This window comes from Cebus imitator, unplaced genomic scaffold (assembly GCF_001604975.1).
Source record: "Cebus imitator isolate Cc_AM_T3 unplaced genomic scaffold, Cebus_imitator-1.0 Scaffold780, whole genome shotgun sequence".
Taxonomy (NCBI): domain Eukaryota; kingdom Metazoa; phylum Chordata; class Mammalia; order Primates; family Cebidae; genus Cebus; species Cebus imitator.
In genome coordinates, this window is record NW_016108095.1 from 446,572 (window position 1) to 463,135 (window position 16,564).

The 16,564-nt window shown below is 62.5% G+C and overlaps 2 protein-coding genes across 2 annotated transcripts; both read right to left on the reverse strand.

Moving 5' to 3' along the window:
- Positions 1-229: 229 nt before the first annotated feature.
- VENTX (VENT homeobox) lies at positions 230-2,889 on the reverse strand. The gene is given in 5 exon segments (XM_017519893.2): positions 230-322; positions 325-609; positions 695-819; positions 822-854; positions 2,427-2,889. Coding segments are annotated over 5 exon segments (846 nt in total). The 5' UTR covers positions 2,737-2,889.
- Positions 2,890-10,553: 7,664 nt separating this feature from the next.
- Positions 10,554-11,845, reverse strand: UTF1 (undifferentiated embryonic cell transcription factor 1). The gene is made up of 2 exons (XM_017519923.2): positions 11,224-11,845; positions 10,554-11,132 (listed from the first exon to the last, which is right to left on the reverse strand). The coding sequence occupies exons 1-2, from the start codon at positions 11,771-11,773 to the stop codon at positions 10,648-10,650; spliced, it is 1,035 nt and encodes a 344-aa protein (XP_017375412.1). The 5' UTR covers positions 11,774-11,845; the 3' UTR covers positions 10,554-10,647.
- Positions 11,846-16,564: the final 4,719 nt, after the last annotated feature.

Below are 16,564 nucleotides of genomic sequence, written 5' to 3' on the forward strand. Positions count from 1 at the left end.
AAAGCCCTACCCATAACAAGTCCACTGCTGCATTTGACTCTGTTCACTGACCCTTCATTGACTTCCTAAACTGACCCTTTTGAAATCTTTCAGCCAAGAGGTGGCTTTAATATTCTCCAGAAATCTCCAGAACCTTTGCGTGGCTCAGGGTGAGAGGTGTAAACAGAGCAGCTCTGTCCTCCGGCGGGCGCCAGGTGCCCGCTGCACAGACCGCGTGTTAGGTGCTTCCTCAAAATGCATCCCCCGTCTGAGGCAGAGCACGCAGGCCTCAGGGCCCCATGGACAGCACTGGTCCCCGAGTTTGCACGCCATGTCCTGGGCTTAGAGGTGGTATGCCAGGGGCTGCCCGCAGCAGGATGGCCAGGCAGAGGCCAGGGCCTCTTGTCCCACCTGGCAGAGACCCCAGAAGGAGCCCAGGAGCAGCATCAGAGCCTGGGGCCTGGGCAGGGGTGCCCAGGGGCACAGCAGCTGCAGGTCACTGGCCAGGCCAGGAGACGGTGAGTGGGGAGCCGGGGGCAGGTGGAGAGACCCCAAAAAGGGGCTGTTCAGCTGGGCATCCTGCACCTCCCGTTTGTGCTTCATCTGGCGATTCTGAAACCAGGTTTTTACCTGCAGGAAAACCAAGATGGCAGCAGGGGTGAAAGGAGGCCACCAGGCCACCCTTGCCCACCCCAGTCTGCCTGGCCCACCTCACCTGGAGCTCTGAGAGCTGCACCTCCCTGGCCAGCCTCTTCTGCTCCAGAGGGCCCAGGTGCTGGTGGTGCTGGAAGACGCCCTCCAGGGCGCGGACCTGCTTGGTGCTGAAGGCTGTGTGGACAGGGGAGCCCGCCAGGGGTTTGGCTCCCCACTCAACCCTGCCGGAGAGGGTAAGGGCATTCGGCTCCACAGGCCCCACAGGGCAGGCTCCCGGCCACGGGTAACAACAGGTGAAGACAGCTGTGCTGGGGCAGGGATGGCCCGGGCAGATCTTCTCACCTGACTGGGACCAGCAACCTGGCCCAGCGAGGTGGCTCGAGGCAGGAAGGAATGTTAACGGCACTGTGGGACTGACCCCTGCTCAGTTCACTCCCTTCTGCCCCATCCCACACTTCCCTTCCAGAAGCTGCTTCCGAGAACGCCCTTCCCGACCTTCCAGCCAGGTAAGGTAGACTCCATTATATGCAAAGGCCTGGGCCCCACCCAGGGAGCTCAGTCTCCATCTCCAGGCCTGTCTCCGTCTCGTCTGTTTTCTAATTTCTAGAAGGAGGGATGGGGGTTGGTGTTAAAAAGCCCCACACCGTGGCCTGGGCATCTGGGCTGAGTCCCAGGAAGGAGGCCAACTGGTGAAATGAATCAACATTCACCACGAGTCTGACCAAAATGCTCACGGGTGTTTCTGCGGAGGAAGTGCACTTTACAGTCTGTCTCAACGCTAACCTGAAAGCATTCGGCAGACCCGGAAAGCAAGTGCCGTGCGTCGGGGAGGCCTGTAGGGGTCAGCACCAGGAGTGGGTGCAGGGTGGGGAGGGCTGGCTTTTTTGGGGTGGAGCAGGCTAACTAGCTGCGGAGAACACATTTACATTCTCACCTCCCTGAACACAAGGTTACTCCGTAAGGATGAGACTTTTAAAATTGAAAACTTTCAGGCCGGGCGCGGTGGCTCACGCCTGTAATCCAAGCACTTTGGAGGCCAAGGCAGGAGGATAACGTGAGGTCGGGAATTCAAGACCAGCCTGACCAACATGGTGAAACCCCGTCGTTAAAAAGAAAAAAAGTGAAAACTTTCAATGTCAACCCCACTTTTGACCAAGTACTACCTTAAACCTAAAACCCGAGATGACATCGCAAAGACTAACAGACAAACGCGGAGAACCTTTGCTGTCAGCAGACCACAGGGACAGAGACAACTTCAGTTTCTGCAGGCCCCGGTCACGGCCACCCTTACACCAAACCCACGGCACTCTTTAAGAAAAGACAGCTGTACTCCAGGAGGCCTGGGACCGGCTTGAACCTAGGTGCTGGGAGGTTGGCAAATCACTGGGGCCCTTGGACCTGGGTCCCGATGGCCGAGGGGCTGGAACACCAGAGGAACGGGACCCAAGTCTGCGCTGTGTTTTGGGGGGCGCCTGGAATCGGGGCAGGGAAGTGCAGACTGGGACTCCTTGGGCGGTCCCTCACCACCAGGCTGGGGTGGGGAACGGGGTGACAGGACAGGCAGGGGAGCCCACTGGGGGCTCAAGGAGAGAAAATCCCCGTCAAGGCTTTGGTTCCTTGGGAAGCTGTGCTCCAGGAAGGGCGCAGGCCAGGCCCTGGCCGGTCCTCAAGGAAAAGCCTCAGGCCCTGCCCCAGTCCGCAGGCCACTGCGGGGGATGCAGCCGCCTGGGTCCTGGCCTCTCCCCAACTCCCATCTCCACCTGGAAATGAAGGGACCCCCGATCCGGACCTACCAGCCACAGTCCTCTGCGGCACAGGCAGATGTGGGGACCTAGCCTCCTCCATGCTGATGGCCTGAGGGGGCTCCCGGGTAGCTGGTGCCTGGCCCAGGCCAGGCAGGACCCCTGGGGAGGCGTTGGCAGGCCTGAGGGTGTGGGTGGGCCTCGGGCAGCTGCTCTGGGAGAGCCAGTCCACCGAGCCAAAGCTGGAGGGCTGCTGCGGGCCACGAGGTGGGGAGGAGGAGAGACGCATGGCGGCCAGGTGGGCCGGAGGGAAGGCCAGGCGGGGCTGGCCAGGCGCGGGTGGCACCGCGGGCTCCGCCATTTATACGCCCAGGAGGAGGGGGCGGAAGCCCGGTTTGCTGGGACGACTAATTCCCAGATAAGCAGCGCCTAATTGCCTCCGTTCAGAGGCACAAAGGAGGCCGTTCACACCTCCCCGCTCCTAGATGTCTGGGGGAAGGGCGGGGCTGCGGGCCTGGTTCCCGGAGCAGTGAGGGTTCGGGAACGGCGGATTCCTTTCATCTCTCCCAACCCCCATCTCGCAGGCCGGGGCCGCAGGCAGGGAAGAGGGTCCCACTCCCACTCGGGCGCGTCCCGAGCGAGGGCCGGCCACCTCTCCTCTCCGTGGGGACGCTGGAGCGTGTGTCCAGCCCGGACACCTGAGCGCGAGCCGGCTTCAGGCTGGGAGAGTCAGGGCGGACTCGGCCGGTGCCTGCGTGCGCCGCGTCCGCGCAGGACCCCAGGAGGCGTTCCGGGAAAGGAGAGACAGCGGAGGGCCTAGCGGAGGGCCTGGCGGAGCGGCGCGCGTGGGGGGAGTGCCGGGAGGGGCCTCGCGCTCAGTGGACTCCGCCGCCTCCAGCCCCGGCCCGGCTCCTCTGGGGGACTCGCTCCCGGGCATTCGGGCGCGCGTGGCTCCCCGACCCCATCCTGAGCTTCAAGGGCTCGCAACTCCACTTCGGCTGCGCGACTGGCGCGTTCCCGTCAAGCCGGGCTGTCCCCACGGTGGCCAGGGCCGGGACAGAGCCACCGGGGTCTGTGGAGCGCAAACCTCACGGGGACGGTCACCGCGGTCGCTGCTCCCACTAACCTCCAGCCCGAGCTGCCCGGAGAACAGGGGAGCAATGTCTCCGACGCCCCCGGATCGCCTGCGCCGTAGGGTGGGACGCGGCCACGCCCCGAGCCTCCGCCGGACTCTGAGCCACGGTGTCCCCAGGGTTCGGGCTCGGGGTCCGCCCTGCGTCTCCTGCGGCGGGAACTGGGAGCGAGCGCAGGTCCGGCCCTGGAAGCCACGCATGGTTTCGGCGCAGACGGGGTCCAGCGAGCCGCCCAGATCCCGGGCCCGGCCCTGACGCCGCCGCCTCAGCGCCCAAGCCGCCCGGCGAAATCAAATAGACCCGCAGGCCTCGTCCCCCGGTAACGCCCAACGCAGCCTCCCAGGCTAAGAAAGAGGGGGGAGCCCGGGAGGTGGGCGCTGGCGGGACCTTCTCGGGGAAGCGATCGGCGGCTGACCTGGGTCCCAGGCGAGGGGTCGGGGGACGGACCACGCAGCCGCTGACCCGGGTCTTCCTTGGACCGTGCACCGGCCCAGTTAGGTCCCCGGACCCTCAAGGGGGAGGCGGGCGGGGGCGGGGCGCCGGGGGCTTTGGACGTGGCGTCTGGGAGTGAAATAGGCGGGATAGGGGCCCGGAGCTCGGCCTAGACCCCTCCCCACTTCGTCTCCGGAGAGACCGGGACCGGCCGAGTGTCCCGACCAGCGGCGGCGAGGGCCCGATGCCTGCGGCCACAGGATTGGCTCCGAGGGTGCCCCCGGGGCGGGTCCCCAGCCCTGGGGCAGTGGGGGCGGCCGTGCCACGTGGGAGCAGAGGCCCTGGTGGTGGGGGCTGCTGTGGGCGGTGCCTCAAAATGGAGCAAAAGACAGCACCCCCCATGACCCTCCAACACAGAACATTCGACAGGCAGGAAAAAGGCCTGGAAGCAACCCTTACATAAGGAGGAACGCCACAAGCGTGGACTTGGGAAACGCACCAACACACGTTCCAGCACCCAGCCTTACCCTTCTCCATTTCTAATTTCGGGGGCCCCCGGGGTCTGAGCCCCTTCTGCACGCCGTTCAGCCCTCCCACCCCCCAGCTCCGCACGGAGACCCTCCTCCCAGTTTCCCAGCTCCCCCGACTCCACCTCCACCTGAAACGCCCCCTCCGACCCCCCGAAGTACGAAGGCATCCTCGCCTCCATGCAGCAGGGTCAGACACCCCCTCGGTCCTGGGCCGCCATCCAGGCCCTTGCTGCGCCGGGGTGGCCCCTGTCTCCCACCCAGCGGCCCCACAGCGGAGGCTCAGTCCTCCCCGCCTCCGGCAGCCGGGGCCTGGGGTCACCAAAGCCTCCGTCCGCCCCCAGCTCTGGGACGCGTCCCGGTGAGCTGCCCTTGCTAGGAGACTTCGGCGCCCCCGAGAATTGGTCCCCGCGCGCCCCAGAGCGTAGCCCCCGCGGGCACCGCCCCGACCCCCACCGTCGGGGACCGGACGGGGTAGCGCTGGGCGGCGAAATCCCGTGTCACTCCCAGGCCGGCAGCCCGGTCCCCACACAGGGCCCGGAGCCCAACTAGTCCCCGAAACGGGCTCCACCCGCGGCCACGGGCTCAGGGAAGGCACCAGGCCCAGCGCGTGCTCCCGCCGGTTCCAGACCACCCTGCTCCCGCCGGCCCCGTCAAGACTCACTGGAGCCTCCTCCGGGACCACCTGAGGGAGAGGCCTCAACCCCTCTCCAACACCCACCCCAGCGGCCTCTCGGACACCCCCACGCGCCCCCCTCCCCATATCCCCATGCGCGCCCTCCTTGACACCCCCACACAGCCCCCACTCCAGGCCGACACCCCTACTCTCCCCCGTCCCCCTCCACACCTCCACATCCTCCTCCCGGACACCCTGACATGCCCCGCTCCTTGACACGCCCAGTCTCCCCATCTCCCTCCCCAATACCACCACACTCTCCCCTCCTGGACATCCCTATGCCCGCTACCGTGCACTCCACGCCCCTCCTCCCCGAAGACCCTACGCGCCCCCCCCACACACCCATCCACTGGACTGGTCTGGGCGTCCTCCCAGCCTACAGGCCCGCCTCTTCCCAGGCCCCACACCACCCCAGCCGTCACATGCTCTAGGGGTAACCTGAGGCGGCAGCTACTTGGCCCCGACGATGCCCCCTCCCACCCCCACCTCTCCTGTGGTCGGTTCTTGCCACACCCCGCGCAGCTCACCCCGCCTTAAACACCGCTTTGTCCTTCGGAGCCCCCAATTTTCCTGGTTGGGGTAAGGGAGGTGTGAGGGTGGGCAGCTCTGTGGGCCTCACGCTGCCCCAGTCGGGCATTTAAGTGGAGTCCACTGGGTGGGTGAGGATGGGGGACACGCAGGCGGCCACAGCTCCCTGGACGCTGCCTGAGAAAGGCTGCTCAGGGCCCCCCTGCCTCTCCCTGCGTCTCCTGTCCTTCCTTGGGGCCCTCCAGGGACAGAGCAGAGGCTTTGGGAAGTTCGGGGTGACCGCTGCCTGCAAGTGCCCCTTCCCACCGCCTGCAGGGCTGGGTGGGCACCAGGGCAGCAGAGTAGGGGCTGACTCAATTCCAAGAGGTTTTGCAGGTGAGTCAGGCACTAAGGCTAAACCTGAAAAGGAGCCCACCCGTAGTGGCTCTCGAGGCTGTGGGAAGTGAAAGGAGAGGAGTCAGGCAGGTGGAGGCCCCCTGGAGGGATGTGGGGGCCACTGACTTTGTTTGCCAGGTGGGAGGTGTCCAGCAGGCCTTCTCTGACCAGCACCCTACTCACAGGTTGAGGGTGAAAGCCCCAGCCATGGGCACCAAGGTGGCCAACAGCGACCTCAGGCCTGAATCAGCTCCCACTGGACACTGGCCCCACAGCCTCCTGGACAGGGGACCAGCACCAGGGGTGCTAGGCAGGTGTGGGAGCTGTGGGTGCACCTGTCTTCTGGCTGCCTCAGGCATCTCTCTGGCCTTCACCCGTGGTCTTGATGCCCACAGCTCTGAGAGCAGATGCTGCATGGCCTCAGGGCATCCCCCCACCCGCGATGCCCCCACTTCTTTCCCCATGCTGTGATCAGTGAGCGGGTAGTTTGCAGACCTGACCTGGTCTGTGACCTTTTTGCTGGTGATTCAGAGCCGTGGGGGCCAGAACATCTGCAGGGGTGCGGCTCCTGCATCCTCCTGGGGTGCCCAGGCCTCTGACAGGGGCCGGGCCAGCCTCCTGGACCAGGCTTACAGAGGTGCAGCCACCGTGAGGCGCTGGAGTCACTGCTGGAGGTGTGGGACGTAACAACTGAGGCACGTGCAGCGATTTAAATTAAATAAAATTAGTTAAATTAAAAAAATTCAGTTATAGGGGCATGGTAGCCCATGCCTGTGGTCCCAGCTACCCAGGAGGCTGAGGCAGAATTGATTGCTAAAGCCTGGGAGGTGCACTCCAGCCTGGACAACAGATTGACCCTGTCTGTGGTGGAGACACTGGCCAGATGGGTCCCCCAAGCCATCGGTCATGGGGTGGAATGTTTCTGTATCTCCACAGGCTATTGAAAACAGTTGGTAAGTCAGGTGCGGTGGCTGGCTCACGCCTGTAACCCCAGCACTTTGAGAGGCCGAGGTAGGAGGACTGCTTGAGCCCAGGAGTTTGAGACCAGCTTGGGCAACCTAGCAAGACCCCATCTCTACAATACAACAAAACAGAAAAAGGTGCAAACCTCACCTCCATTGGGATGGCAACACTGAATACATAAATACATAAAAAACAACCCAGAAAACAGCAAGTGTGGCGGGGAGGTGAAGTTGGGGGTGCTCTGGGGACTCTTGGTGGGAATGCAGCTGCTGTGGGAAGGAGCTTGGGGGCTCCTCCAAAAACGAATCATGGAATTGTCGTACAAAGTCCCCTTCTGGGTACAGGAAGAACTGAAGACAGGGTTTCTGAGATGTTTGTACATCCATGAGCACAGCAGCATTAGAGACGTGGAAGCAGGACACTGTCCATCAACCCACCACGGATGAACAGCGAAGGCATGCTCCCTCCACACGTGGAGTATGATTCAGCCTCAGAAAGGAAGCAAATCCCACCACAGGCTACAACGCGGGTGGATCTAGAGGACGTCACGCTGGGCAAAACCAGCCAGGCACAGAAAGAAGATCGTCTTCTGTGTGTTATCTGGAGTGGTCAGATTCATAGACAGAAAGCAGAAGGGTGTTTACCAGGGGCTGGGGGAGGAGAGGTGGGAGCCGGTGTTCAAGGGACAAGTTTCAGTCTGGAAGATGGGGTGAGTTATGGAGGTGGATGTAGTGACGGCCGCACAAGCCTGTGAACGTCTGGGACACCAGGGACCTGTGCACTTAGAAGTGGCTGCGATGGAAGTTACGTCAGATGCATTTTACTACAGTTTTTAAAAAGAGGCAAGTCACTGTCTAGGGGGCCCCTATTGAGACCACAGGGGCACCGATTTGAAGAGAGGTCTTGGGGGACCCTGTCCTACCCTAGTGATCAGTCATGGGGCAAGATGAGCCCAGCCTAGCGCCTGGTCCAGGGGTCTGCATATACCTGGCCATACACAGAGGACCCCCAGCCTAAGACAGATGGCACCAACAGCTGGGACCTTGCTGCTGGGTCAGCTAGAGGGACCTTGGGAAGAGCAGACAAGTGAAGGACGCTAAAGAAACCAGCTAAGGGCCTGGGCAAGCTAGGCCAGCTGTGCTCAAACCCTGGCCCCATTAAACAGCACACAGGAGATTAATCCTGCAATGTCCATAGAGCCAGTTATTTATTTTGGAGACAGGCTTTTGCCCGGGCTGGAGTGCCTCATGCGATCACAGCTCACTGCAGTCTCGGCCTCCGGGGCCAAAGTGATCCTCCTGCCTCAGCCTCCAGTGAAGCTGGGACTACAGGTGCATGCCACCATGCCGTTAATTTTTGTATTTTTTGTAGAGTTGGGGTTTTGGCATGTTGCCAAGGCTGGTCTCGAACTCCTGAGCTCAAGTGATTCTCTTGCCTCAGCCTCCCAAAGTCTGGGATTACAGGCATGAGCCACCACACCTGGCCCCTAAATTGATTTTAAACAGCCAAAATATACTCCCTGCACCAGATTACAAAGTATTAGAGGTCCAGGGCCTGCGTGTTCAGATTCATTATTTTGATACCGGGCTCAGGAGGATCATGGCACGTGACCCTCACCCTACTGCCTGAACAGGAAGGCAGGTGAATTCTGCCTGGTGCCCCTAAATCGCTCCTGCTTGGAGGGCAGAGTGTCCAGTAACCCGGTGAGGGGGCAGCACAGCCCCACACTTAGGGTGTTGGTGCGTTTGCTGGGATGTGGCCGACGGGACCTGGGCGTGCTGTCAGGCAGGGTGTACTTCAGCTGTTTCAGACCCCATGGGGCCCCCAGCCTGTGTCTCTGACCTTTGGGGGCTGTGTACATGAGGGGGGATGCTTGCAAACTTGGCTCATCCAACAGGTTTTTACCAGCTTGGAGATTCTCAGGAAACACAGCAGGGTGGAGCTGAGGACAGACTTCTTTCTTTTAGTCAAGGTCTCACTTTGTTGCCCAGGCTGGACAGCAGTAGCACAAGCACAGCTCATGCAGCCTCGACCTGCTTTGCTCAAGCCATCCTCCCACCTGTTTCCCCAAATAGCTGAGGTTAAAGGTGCATGGCACCATGCCCAGCTAATTTTGGAATTTTTAATAGAGATGTGGTCTCGCCATGTTACCTGTGCTGGTTTTGAACGCCTAAGCCCAAGTGATCCTTCTGCCTCGGCCTCCCAAAATGTTAGGATTACAGGCGTGAGCCACTGAGCCTGGTCCAGAGTGCTTTTTTTTTTTTTGAGACAGTGTTGCCTGTTGCCGGGCTGGAGTGCAGTGGTGTGATCTCTGCCCACTGCAACCTCTGCCTCTCGGGTTCAAGTGATTCTCCTGCCCCAGCCTCCTGCCTAGCTGAGACTGCGTGCCACCACGCACGACTACTTTTTCTATTTTTAGTACAAACAGGGTTTCATCATGTTGGTCAGGCTGGTCTTGAACTCCTGACCAAGGAATCCACCTCCCCCCCGACCAAGGCCTCCTAAAATGTTGGAGTTACAGCGATGAGCCAGCGTGTCCAGACTGTTTTAAATGAGGTGACGCCTGGAGTCAGTTCTTGCAGGCGTGGTCTCACAGGCCTCCCATCAGACCTGGACAAGGTGTTGATTCCCAGGAGCTGCCATCAGTGCCTGCAGGACCTATTCTTCCGGGTCCTCAGAAAAGCAAGTGCGGAGGGGGCTCCAACCCTACCACCCACGGGGACCCCCAGCCCCATTTAGCTGCAGGCCCAGGGCAAGCCACTTGTCTTCCTGGATGGGCCTGCTAATTTGCAGGCATTGTTATGCTAGTGAAATTCCTCCAGGCTACATTTGTATCTCCGGCTCCACCCAATCCGCCTTCTGACTCAGGGGCCCTCTATTGCTACTTGGAAAGATGCCTCCTGGGCAGGTGTGCTTCAGTTTTCTCAAAATTGCAAGGACCCTGCCCTCAGTCTCTGCCCAAGGATCACACCCTAGCCGCTCAGCGCTGCCCAGGGCCCACCCAGACCAGAACCACCTCCCCGGAGCTGCGTGGCTTCTCCTCCTCCTTTGTTTCCAAGGACCTGGGAGAGGTCAGCAAGATGGCTCCAGACTGCCCGAGGCTACGGGAGGACCTTGGAACGCCCCATGCTACTCCGGGGTCAGTGGGAGTTCTCTGCTGGGCAGCTTGGAGGCCGCCTCCCCCCAACCTGAGGTGGGTCAGCCTCAGTTTCTCTCCAGAACCCCAGCGAAGCCCACCCTCCCCCTCTGTCTTACTTACTGGAGCTCCCCAGAAGGAGCAGGGAGAGTCTGTTGTGGCCTTGAGAATCGCGGTAACCAGGAGTCAGCGGCAGGCACCGTGCCCACCACCCCCCAGGTGGCCTCCTGGGGCTACATTTGAGTGAGCCCCACGGAGCTCCATCCACGCCTCAGGAGCCAGTGGGAGTCCCTCCCTTTGATGAGGGCGCTGGAGCCCTACCCTGCCCTTTGCAGTCCCTGCGCTCCCTCCCAGCGTGGAGACCAGCACCCCTTAACAGCCCAGTCTCCTAGGAAAACAACGCTTTTATTGAACGTACCTAGGAGCGGGGGTGGGAAGAAAGCAGGAGGGATCAGGGTGGAGGGGCCCCGGCCTGGAGAGGGGAGGCTGGCCGCAGCGGGCGTCACTGGCACGGGTCCCTGAAGACCCCTCGCTCGGCGGCCGCACTGCCCAGGATGAAGCCCACGGCCAGGGACACCGTCTGGTCGAAGGCGCCGCGCAGCTGCTCCACGTGCTGGTTCAGCGTCAGTAGCTGGTCGCGCAGCGGGCCCAGGATGCCCACGATGTCGCCCAGGTGCCCCAGGGTCTGCAGCAGGGCGGCGTTCAGCGACGTGGGAGCAGCCGGAGGGGGCGCACGGTCCTCGGGGCGGCCGGGCGGCGAGTCGGGGTCCTCGCGGGTCGGGTCGGGGACTGGCGGTGGCGGGGAACTGGGGCCGCGGACGGGCGCGCGGTCCTCCGGGAGGCAGGTGGCGAGGGCTGTCGGGGCGGGGGTTGACGGGGAGCCCGGGGCGCGGGCGACATCCGCAGACTTCGGCGGGGACGGGCTGAAACGGAGCCTCCAGGCAGGGTCCGCGTCGGGGTCGCGCGCGGCCGGCAGCTGGGCGGTATCTGGGAACGCGGAGCGGGCGCTCGCGTGGGGGTCCGGGGGCGCGCCTGCCCCTCCCCCCGCCACCCCCGCCGCCCCTCGGCCCCCGCCTACCTGGTACGCTCGGAGCGAGCGCGGGCGCGCCGGGGGCCGGGCGGCGGCCGCGCTGGGGGCGCCCAGGTCCCGGGGAGCGGCGGCGGGGTCGTTTGCGCCCGTTGTCGCCCAGTAGCCCCATGAGCTGCCTGATCTGGTCGTCGAAGGGCCCGGACGGCTGGCCGTGCGCCTCGCGGAACTTGTCCTTGAGGAACTTGTAGCGGCGGCGGCACTGCGCGGGGGTGCGGCGCACCTGCTGCCGGGCCAGCGCTGCCGACACGCGGCGGTAGGTGGGCAGCGCCTGGCGGCGGTCCAGGAGCAGCGCGCGCCACACGCCCGGCTCCAGCAGCGTGTCCAGCAGCAGCTCCGTCTCCCGCGCGCTCCAGGGCGTGCGCTGCGCGGAGCCCGGGGAGACCGGCGACATGACCTCCCCGAGCGCGCTCGGCGAGGCGGGCCTCCGGGGCGGGGTCGCCGGGGCGTCTCCCGGTGGCTGCGGCTCGCGGTCCGGGCTGGTCGGCGACAGTGGCGCCGGGGGCGCGAGGGGCGGCGGCCTCCGGGGCCGGAGCAGCATCCCGGGGCCGGGGCGCGGCGCGCTAGGACTCCGGGCCGCCGCGGGAGAAAGGAGGCGGGCGCCGCCCAAACGCGCTCTGAGCCTCCGGCGCCGTCGTCCGGCCGTCCGAGGCGGGCCTACGCGACCCTCCCACCGCCGGCGGCCCCGCCCCGCCCCGATCGCCCCGCCCCTCCACTCCGCCCGCCCGGTCCTAAGGGGTCCATCGCGGCGCCTCCGCTGGGTGCCTGGGCCGAGAAGACTCAGAGTAGAGCGCAGCTGCCGTCGGAAAGGGAAAATCCGCGGCGGTTCTGTTTTTAAAGTCGTTTACCGAGGTGCCGCTTGGCCGCAGCGCGCCCGAGCGCCGGCGGCTCCGTGCGTTTTTACGCACGTGCCGGCCTTTCCCGCCGCCCACGCCCAGGGGTGCGCGGAGCCCCTCCCGCTCCAGAAGGCGCCGGTGCCCCTGCGTCCCGCCCCCTGTGCCGCCCCCGCCCGGATTCAGCGCCTGCCCCGAGGGTTCCTGGGGACATCCCGGTCCGGAGCGGTGCCTGCGGTGCCTGCGGGTCCAGGGGCCGGGTGGGAGGAGAAGCCGCCGCCAGGTGCGGGAACGCGTGTGGGAATTCACGCGCTCTACAGAATCTGACCTTCTTCAATCCGCAGCGCGTTTGCAGCCCACATCCCCAGGACAGGACACGCTGTTCCCATTCGACACGCGGTGCCGTGCCCCTCCGTCTCCTGGTCCGTGGCAGTTCCTCGGGTCCTGGACACTGGGGAGGACTGGCCAGGTGTTTTGTTGACTTCCTCGACTTAGGTTTGCCTGGTGTCTTCCTGCGGCCAGGCTGGGGCGCTGGGTTTTTGGGAGGGAGGCGCAGAGGTCGGGGGCCGGTCTCGCCCCTCTGGTCCTGTGGTTCAGCCCGGGCGAGGTCCACTCCGTGCTTAGGTGGGGGCGTCTGCGGGCCTCACTGTTCAGCTGCCGCCTCTCCGTCCCTGCTGTGGTCACTGGAATCCAGTCCCCAAGTCAATCCCCAGCTTATGGGGAGAATATCTGGCCCCACCTCCTGCAGGCTTGTCTGTATTTTCTGGAATTCCTCCGTGAGGAGGCTGGACTTTCCCGGCCTGTTGGTTTATCTGTTCAGTAGTTTATTTCTACAGTGTGTGCTGGTGTATGTTTATTTGATCCTTTAGGTCATAACCCGATGCTGTTGTTACTTAATTATTTTAAAAGTTCTGTTTATTTTTATTATTTCTGGAGTGCAGTGGCATGATCACAGCTCACTGTAGCCTTGAACTCTTGGGCTCAAGTGATCCCCCAGCCTCAGCTTACTCAGTAGCTGGGGCTACAGGCGTGCGCCACCACACCCAGCTAGTTTTTTACTTTTTGTGAAGACAGGGTCTTGCTTTGTTGTCCAGGTTCCCCTTGAACTCCTGGGCTCAAATGATCCTCCTGCCTGGGCCTCCCAGCGTGCTGAGATTACAGGCGTGAGCTCCTGCGCCTATTTTTTTGCTCAGATTGTTCCAGCTTTGGCCATTGAGACTCTTCTCTCCGCTTCCTCTCTTCCTGTGTCCTGTTGAAACCCCACTCCCAGCTCCCTGACACAACAGGATGCTCCTGCCTCATCTGGTGCTTTGTCAACCCTGGCCCTAGAATCAGCTTTTCAGACATTTCTCCAGAAATCTGTGGTTCCTGGCCAGGCACTCATACAGGGGGCTCATGCCATTATTCCCAGCACTTTGGGAGGCTGAGGCAGGCAGACCTTATGAGCTCAGGAGTTTGACACTGACCTGGGCAATAAAGTGAGACCCCCATGTCTGCACAAAAATTAAAAATAGCCAAGTGTAGTGGCATGTGCCTGCAGTTCCAGCTACGTGGGAAGCTGAGGCAGGAGGATATCCTTTTTCTCAGGAGGTTAACCCTGCTGTGAACCGTGATTGCCCAATTGCGCTCCAAGCCTGGGTGACAGAGCAAGACTCTGTCTTAAAAAAAAAAAAAAAAAAGGTTGAGTGTAGAGCTGACGCCTGTAATCCCAACACTTTGGGAGGCCGAGGCGGGAAGATCACGAAGTCAAGAGATGGAGACCATCCTGGCCAACGTATCGAAACCCCGTCTCTACTAAAAATACAAAAATTAGCTGGGCATTGTGGTGTGCGCCTATAGTCCCAGCTACTCCGGAGGCTGAGGCAGGAGAATCGCTTGAACCTGGGAGGCAGAGGTTACAGTGAGCCCAGATCATGCCACTGCACTCCAGCCTGGGCAACAGAACAAGACCTCGTCTCAAAAAAAAGGAAAAAGGCCGGCATGGTGGCTCATGCCTGTAATCCCAGCACTTTGGGAGGCCGAGGCAGGAGGATCACCCGAGGTCAGGAGTTCAAGACCAGCCTGGCCAACATGACAAAACCCTGCCCCTTCTAAAAATACAAAAGTTAGTGAGGTGTGGGGCAGGCGCCTGTGATCCCAGCTACTTGGGAGGCAGAAGCAGGAGAATTGCTTGAACCTGGGAGGTGGATCTCAAAAAAAAAAAAAAAAGATTTTTAATAACTGAGGGTTGAGGGTGCTGGCGACATCTGATGGGTGGAGATCAGAGATGGTGGTGCTTGGGACCCCAGTGCAGACTGGCCAGCTCGCAGTGGCAGCTGCCGTGCCCAGCTGGGAAGCCTGTCAGGAGCCCTTTGGAGACACAGCGGGCAGTGTGTGGTGGGGGCTGGCCTTGGGTGCACACGTGTGACCATCGTTAGAATACACACGAGTTCATCGGGGCCTCTGACGCTCGTCCCCCACTTGCTTTTCTGGAACTGCTTTCTTGGGCACCGGGGGGACCTGGCTCCCGCACATACTACGGATTCGTTGTTCAGCCCTGATGTGCGAGAAGGTGGCTTCAGAATTGCTGACGGCGTGCCTCTGAGAAGCAGGTTTGCTGTGTGTGGGCCTTGGGCCTTGCCTTGGTTTCCACGGTTACTGAGCTTGGCCCACTCCCGTTAGTGAGGTGCTGTCACCCAGCTGCTGTCGGGGCCGCAGGTCAGTGCAGACCGTCTGCCCTAGGGTTCCCCACATCCTGCTTACCAGACGGTTCTAGGTTTCTGTTTGTGCTTTTTCAGGTTGTTACAAATTTATTGAATGTACTGTGCCGAAACTCGGAGTTAAATATCCCTTTTTTCGGAAATAATTCCAGAATTTGGGGCTGCGGCCCAGTTGAAGGCTGACCTGGGTCACCCTGTCCCTGGTCATTGCTGACCGGCTGGTCCAGGGGCAGACGACTGGCCCAAGCTGGACCCATCCGAGTCCTTCTCTAAGATTTGCCAAACCGAACCCAAGGAGGGGCGTCCAGGCTACATGAGCTTTTGACAAAGGCAGAGAGTTATGCAGCTGCCACCCCGAACCATACAGAACAACCCACAAAAACAGAGAAAAAACCACACAGAACAACCCACAAAAACAGAGAAAAACCACACAGAACAACCCACAAAAACAGAAGACATGTGGCCTCTGTGACGTGTGATGCGTGAAGGGCAGATGGAGATGTGGGGAGACACTCACATACTTGGTCACGAGAGACCGAGGACCTGGGGCGGGGAACCCTTGTCAGCGCTGGCAGGAGCACAGTGGTGCAGGCCCTGTGGGGAATGGGCCCGCCGTGACACCCTCACACGCCCCCAACGGGCCCGCCATGACACCCCACACCCTCCCAACAGGCCCGCCGTGTGACACCCCACACGCCCCCAACGGGCCCGCCGTGACACCCCACACGCCCCCGACGGGCCCGCCGTGACACCCCCACATCCTCCCGACGGCCCGCCGTGACACCCCCACACCCTCCCGACGGGCCCGCAGTGTGACCCCCACACCCTCCCGACGGGCCCGCCGTGACACCCCACACCCTCCCGACGGGCCCACCGTGTGACACCCCACACCCTCCCGACGGGCCCGCCGTGTGACACCCCACACACCCCCGACGGGCCCGCCGTGACACCCCACACCCTCACGACGGGCCCGCCGTGTGACCCCCACACCCTCCCGACGGGCCCGCCGTGACACCCCACACCCTCCCGACGGGCCCGCCGTGTGACCCCCACACGCTCCCGACGGGCCTGCCGTGACACCCCCACAGGCTCCCGACGGGCGTGCTGAGGAGAGACACACGGTGGGAATTCCCGCCGGCCTCACGGTGCCCTGTGAATGTAGACGACGCTGGAGTGACAGGACCTCTGTGGTCAGTGGGTGGGCGGGCGCTGTCGCGCTGTACAGCTCAGGAGAGGACCACACGGGCAGGAGCCAGAGCAGTGGGGCTCATGGGGTCGCTGGCTGTCGGTTCTCCAAGGGAAAAGTCCTGTGCTCAGTGGGGCTACGTTTATCAGAGCCACTGCCATGAGGGGTCTGGCCGGCGAACCCGGGGGGGCGCGGATGCACAGGGACCCAGGGCCACCTGCCTGGGGCAGCTCCCGCCCTTCATGGCAGGACTCCACCGTCTTCTCATCTTCAGGCTTCTCCCGGGCTTTCCTCCAGGCAGGTAACCTCGCCGGTCCAGGAACCCATCAGCTCTTTCACAGAAGCATCCACAGCTCACACCCAAAGCCACCGGAAGCCCTGGCCTTGAGCCCCTCCCTGTATGGTGTCCACCAGTCTTAAACCGTGACAGCGGTGACAGTGTCCTTTCCAGGGCAGACATCCCACCTGCAGGAGCTTTCCCTCCTGGCCTCTCTCTCGGCTGTGGTCAGAGCTACAGCGGGCTTGTCCTGTGATGACGGGGGCCCGGCCCCGACAGGGGGCTTGCCCTGTGATGACTGGGCCCGGCCCCGACGGGGGGCTTGCCCTGTGATGAC

Coding starts and splice junctions, on each gene's coding strand:
- UTF1 (XM_017519923.2), bottom strand. CDS start 11,773: ATGCTGCTCCGGCCCCGGAGGCCGCCGCCCCTCGCGCCCCCGGCGCCA. Junction 11,133..11,223: donor GCTCGCTCCGAGCGTACCAG/GTAGGCGGGGGC, acceptor CCGCGTTCCCAG/ATACCGCCCAGCTGCCGGCC.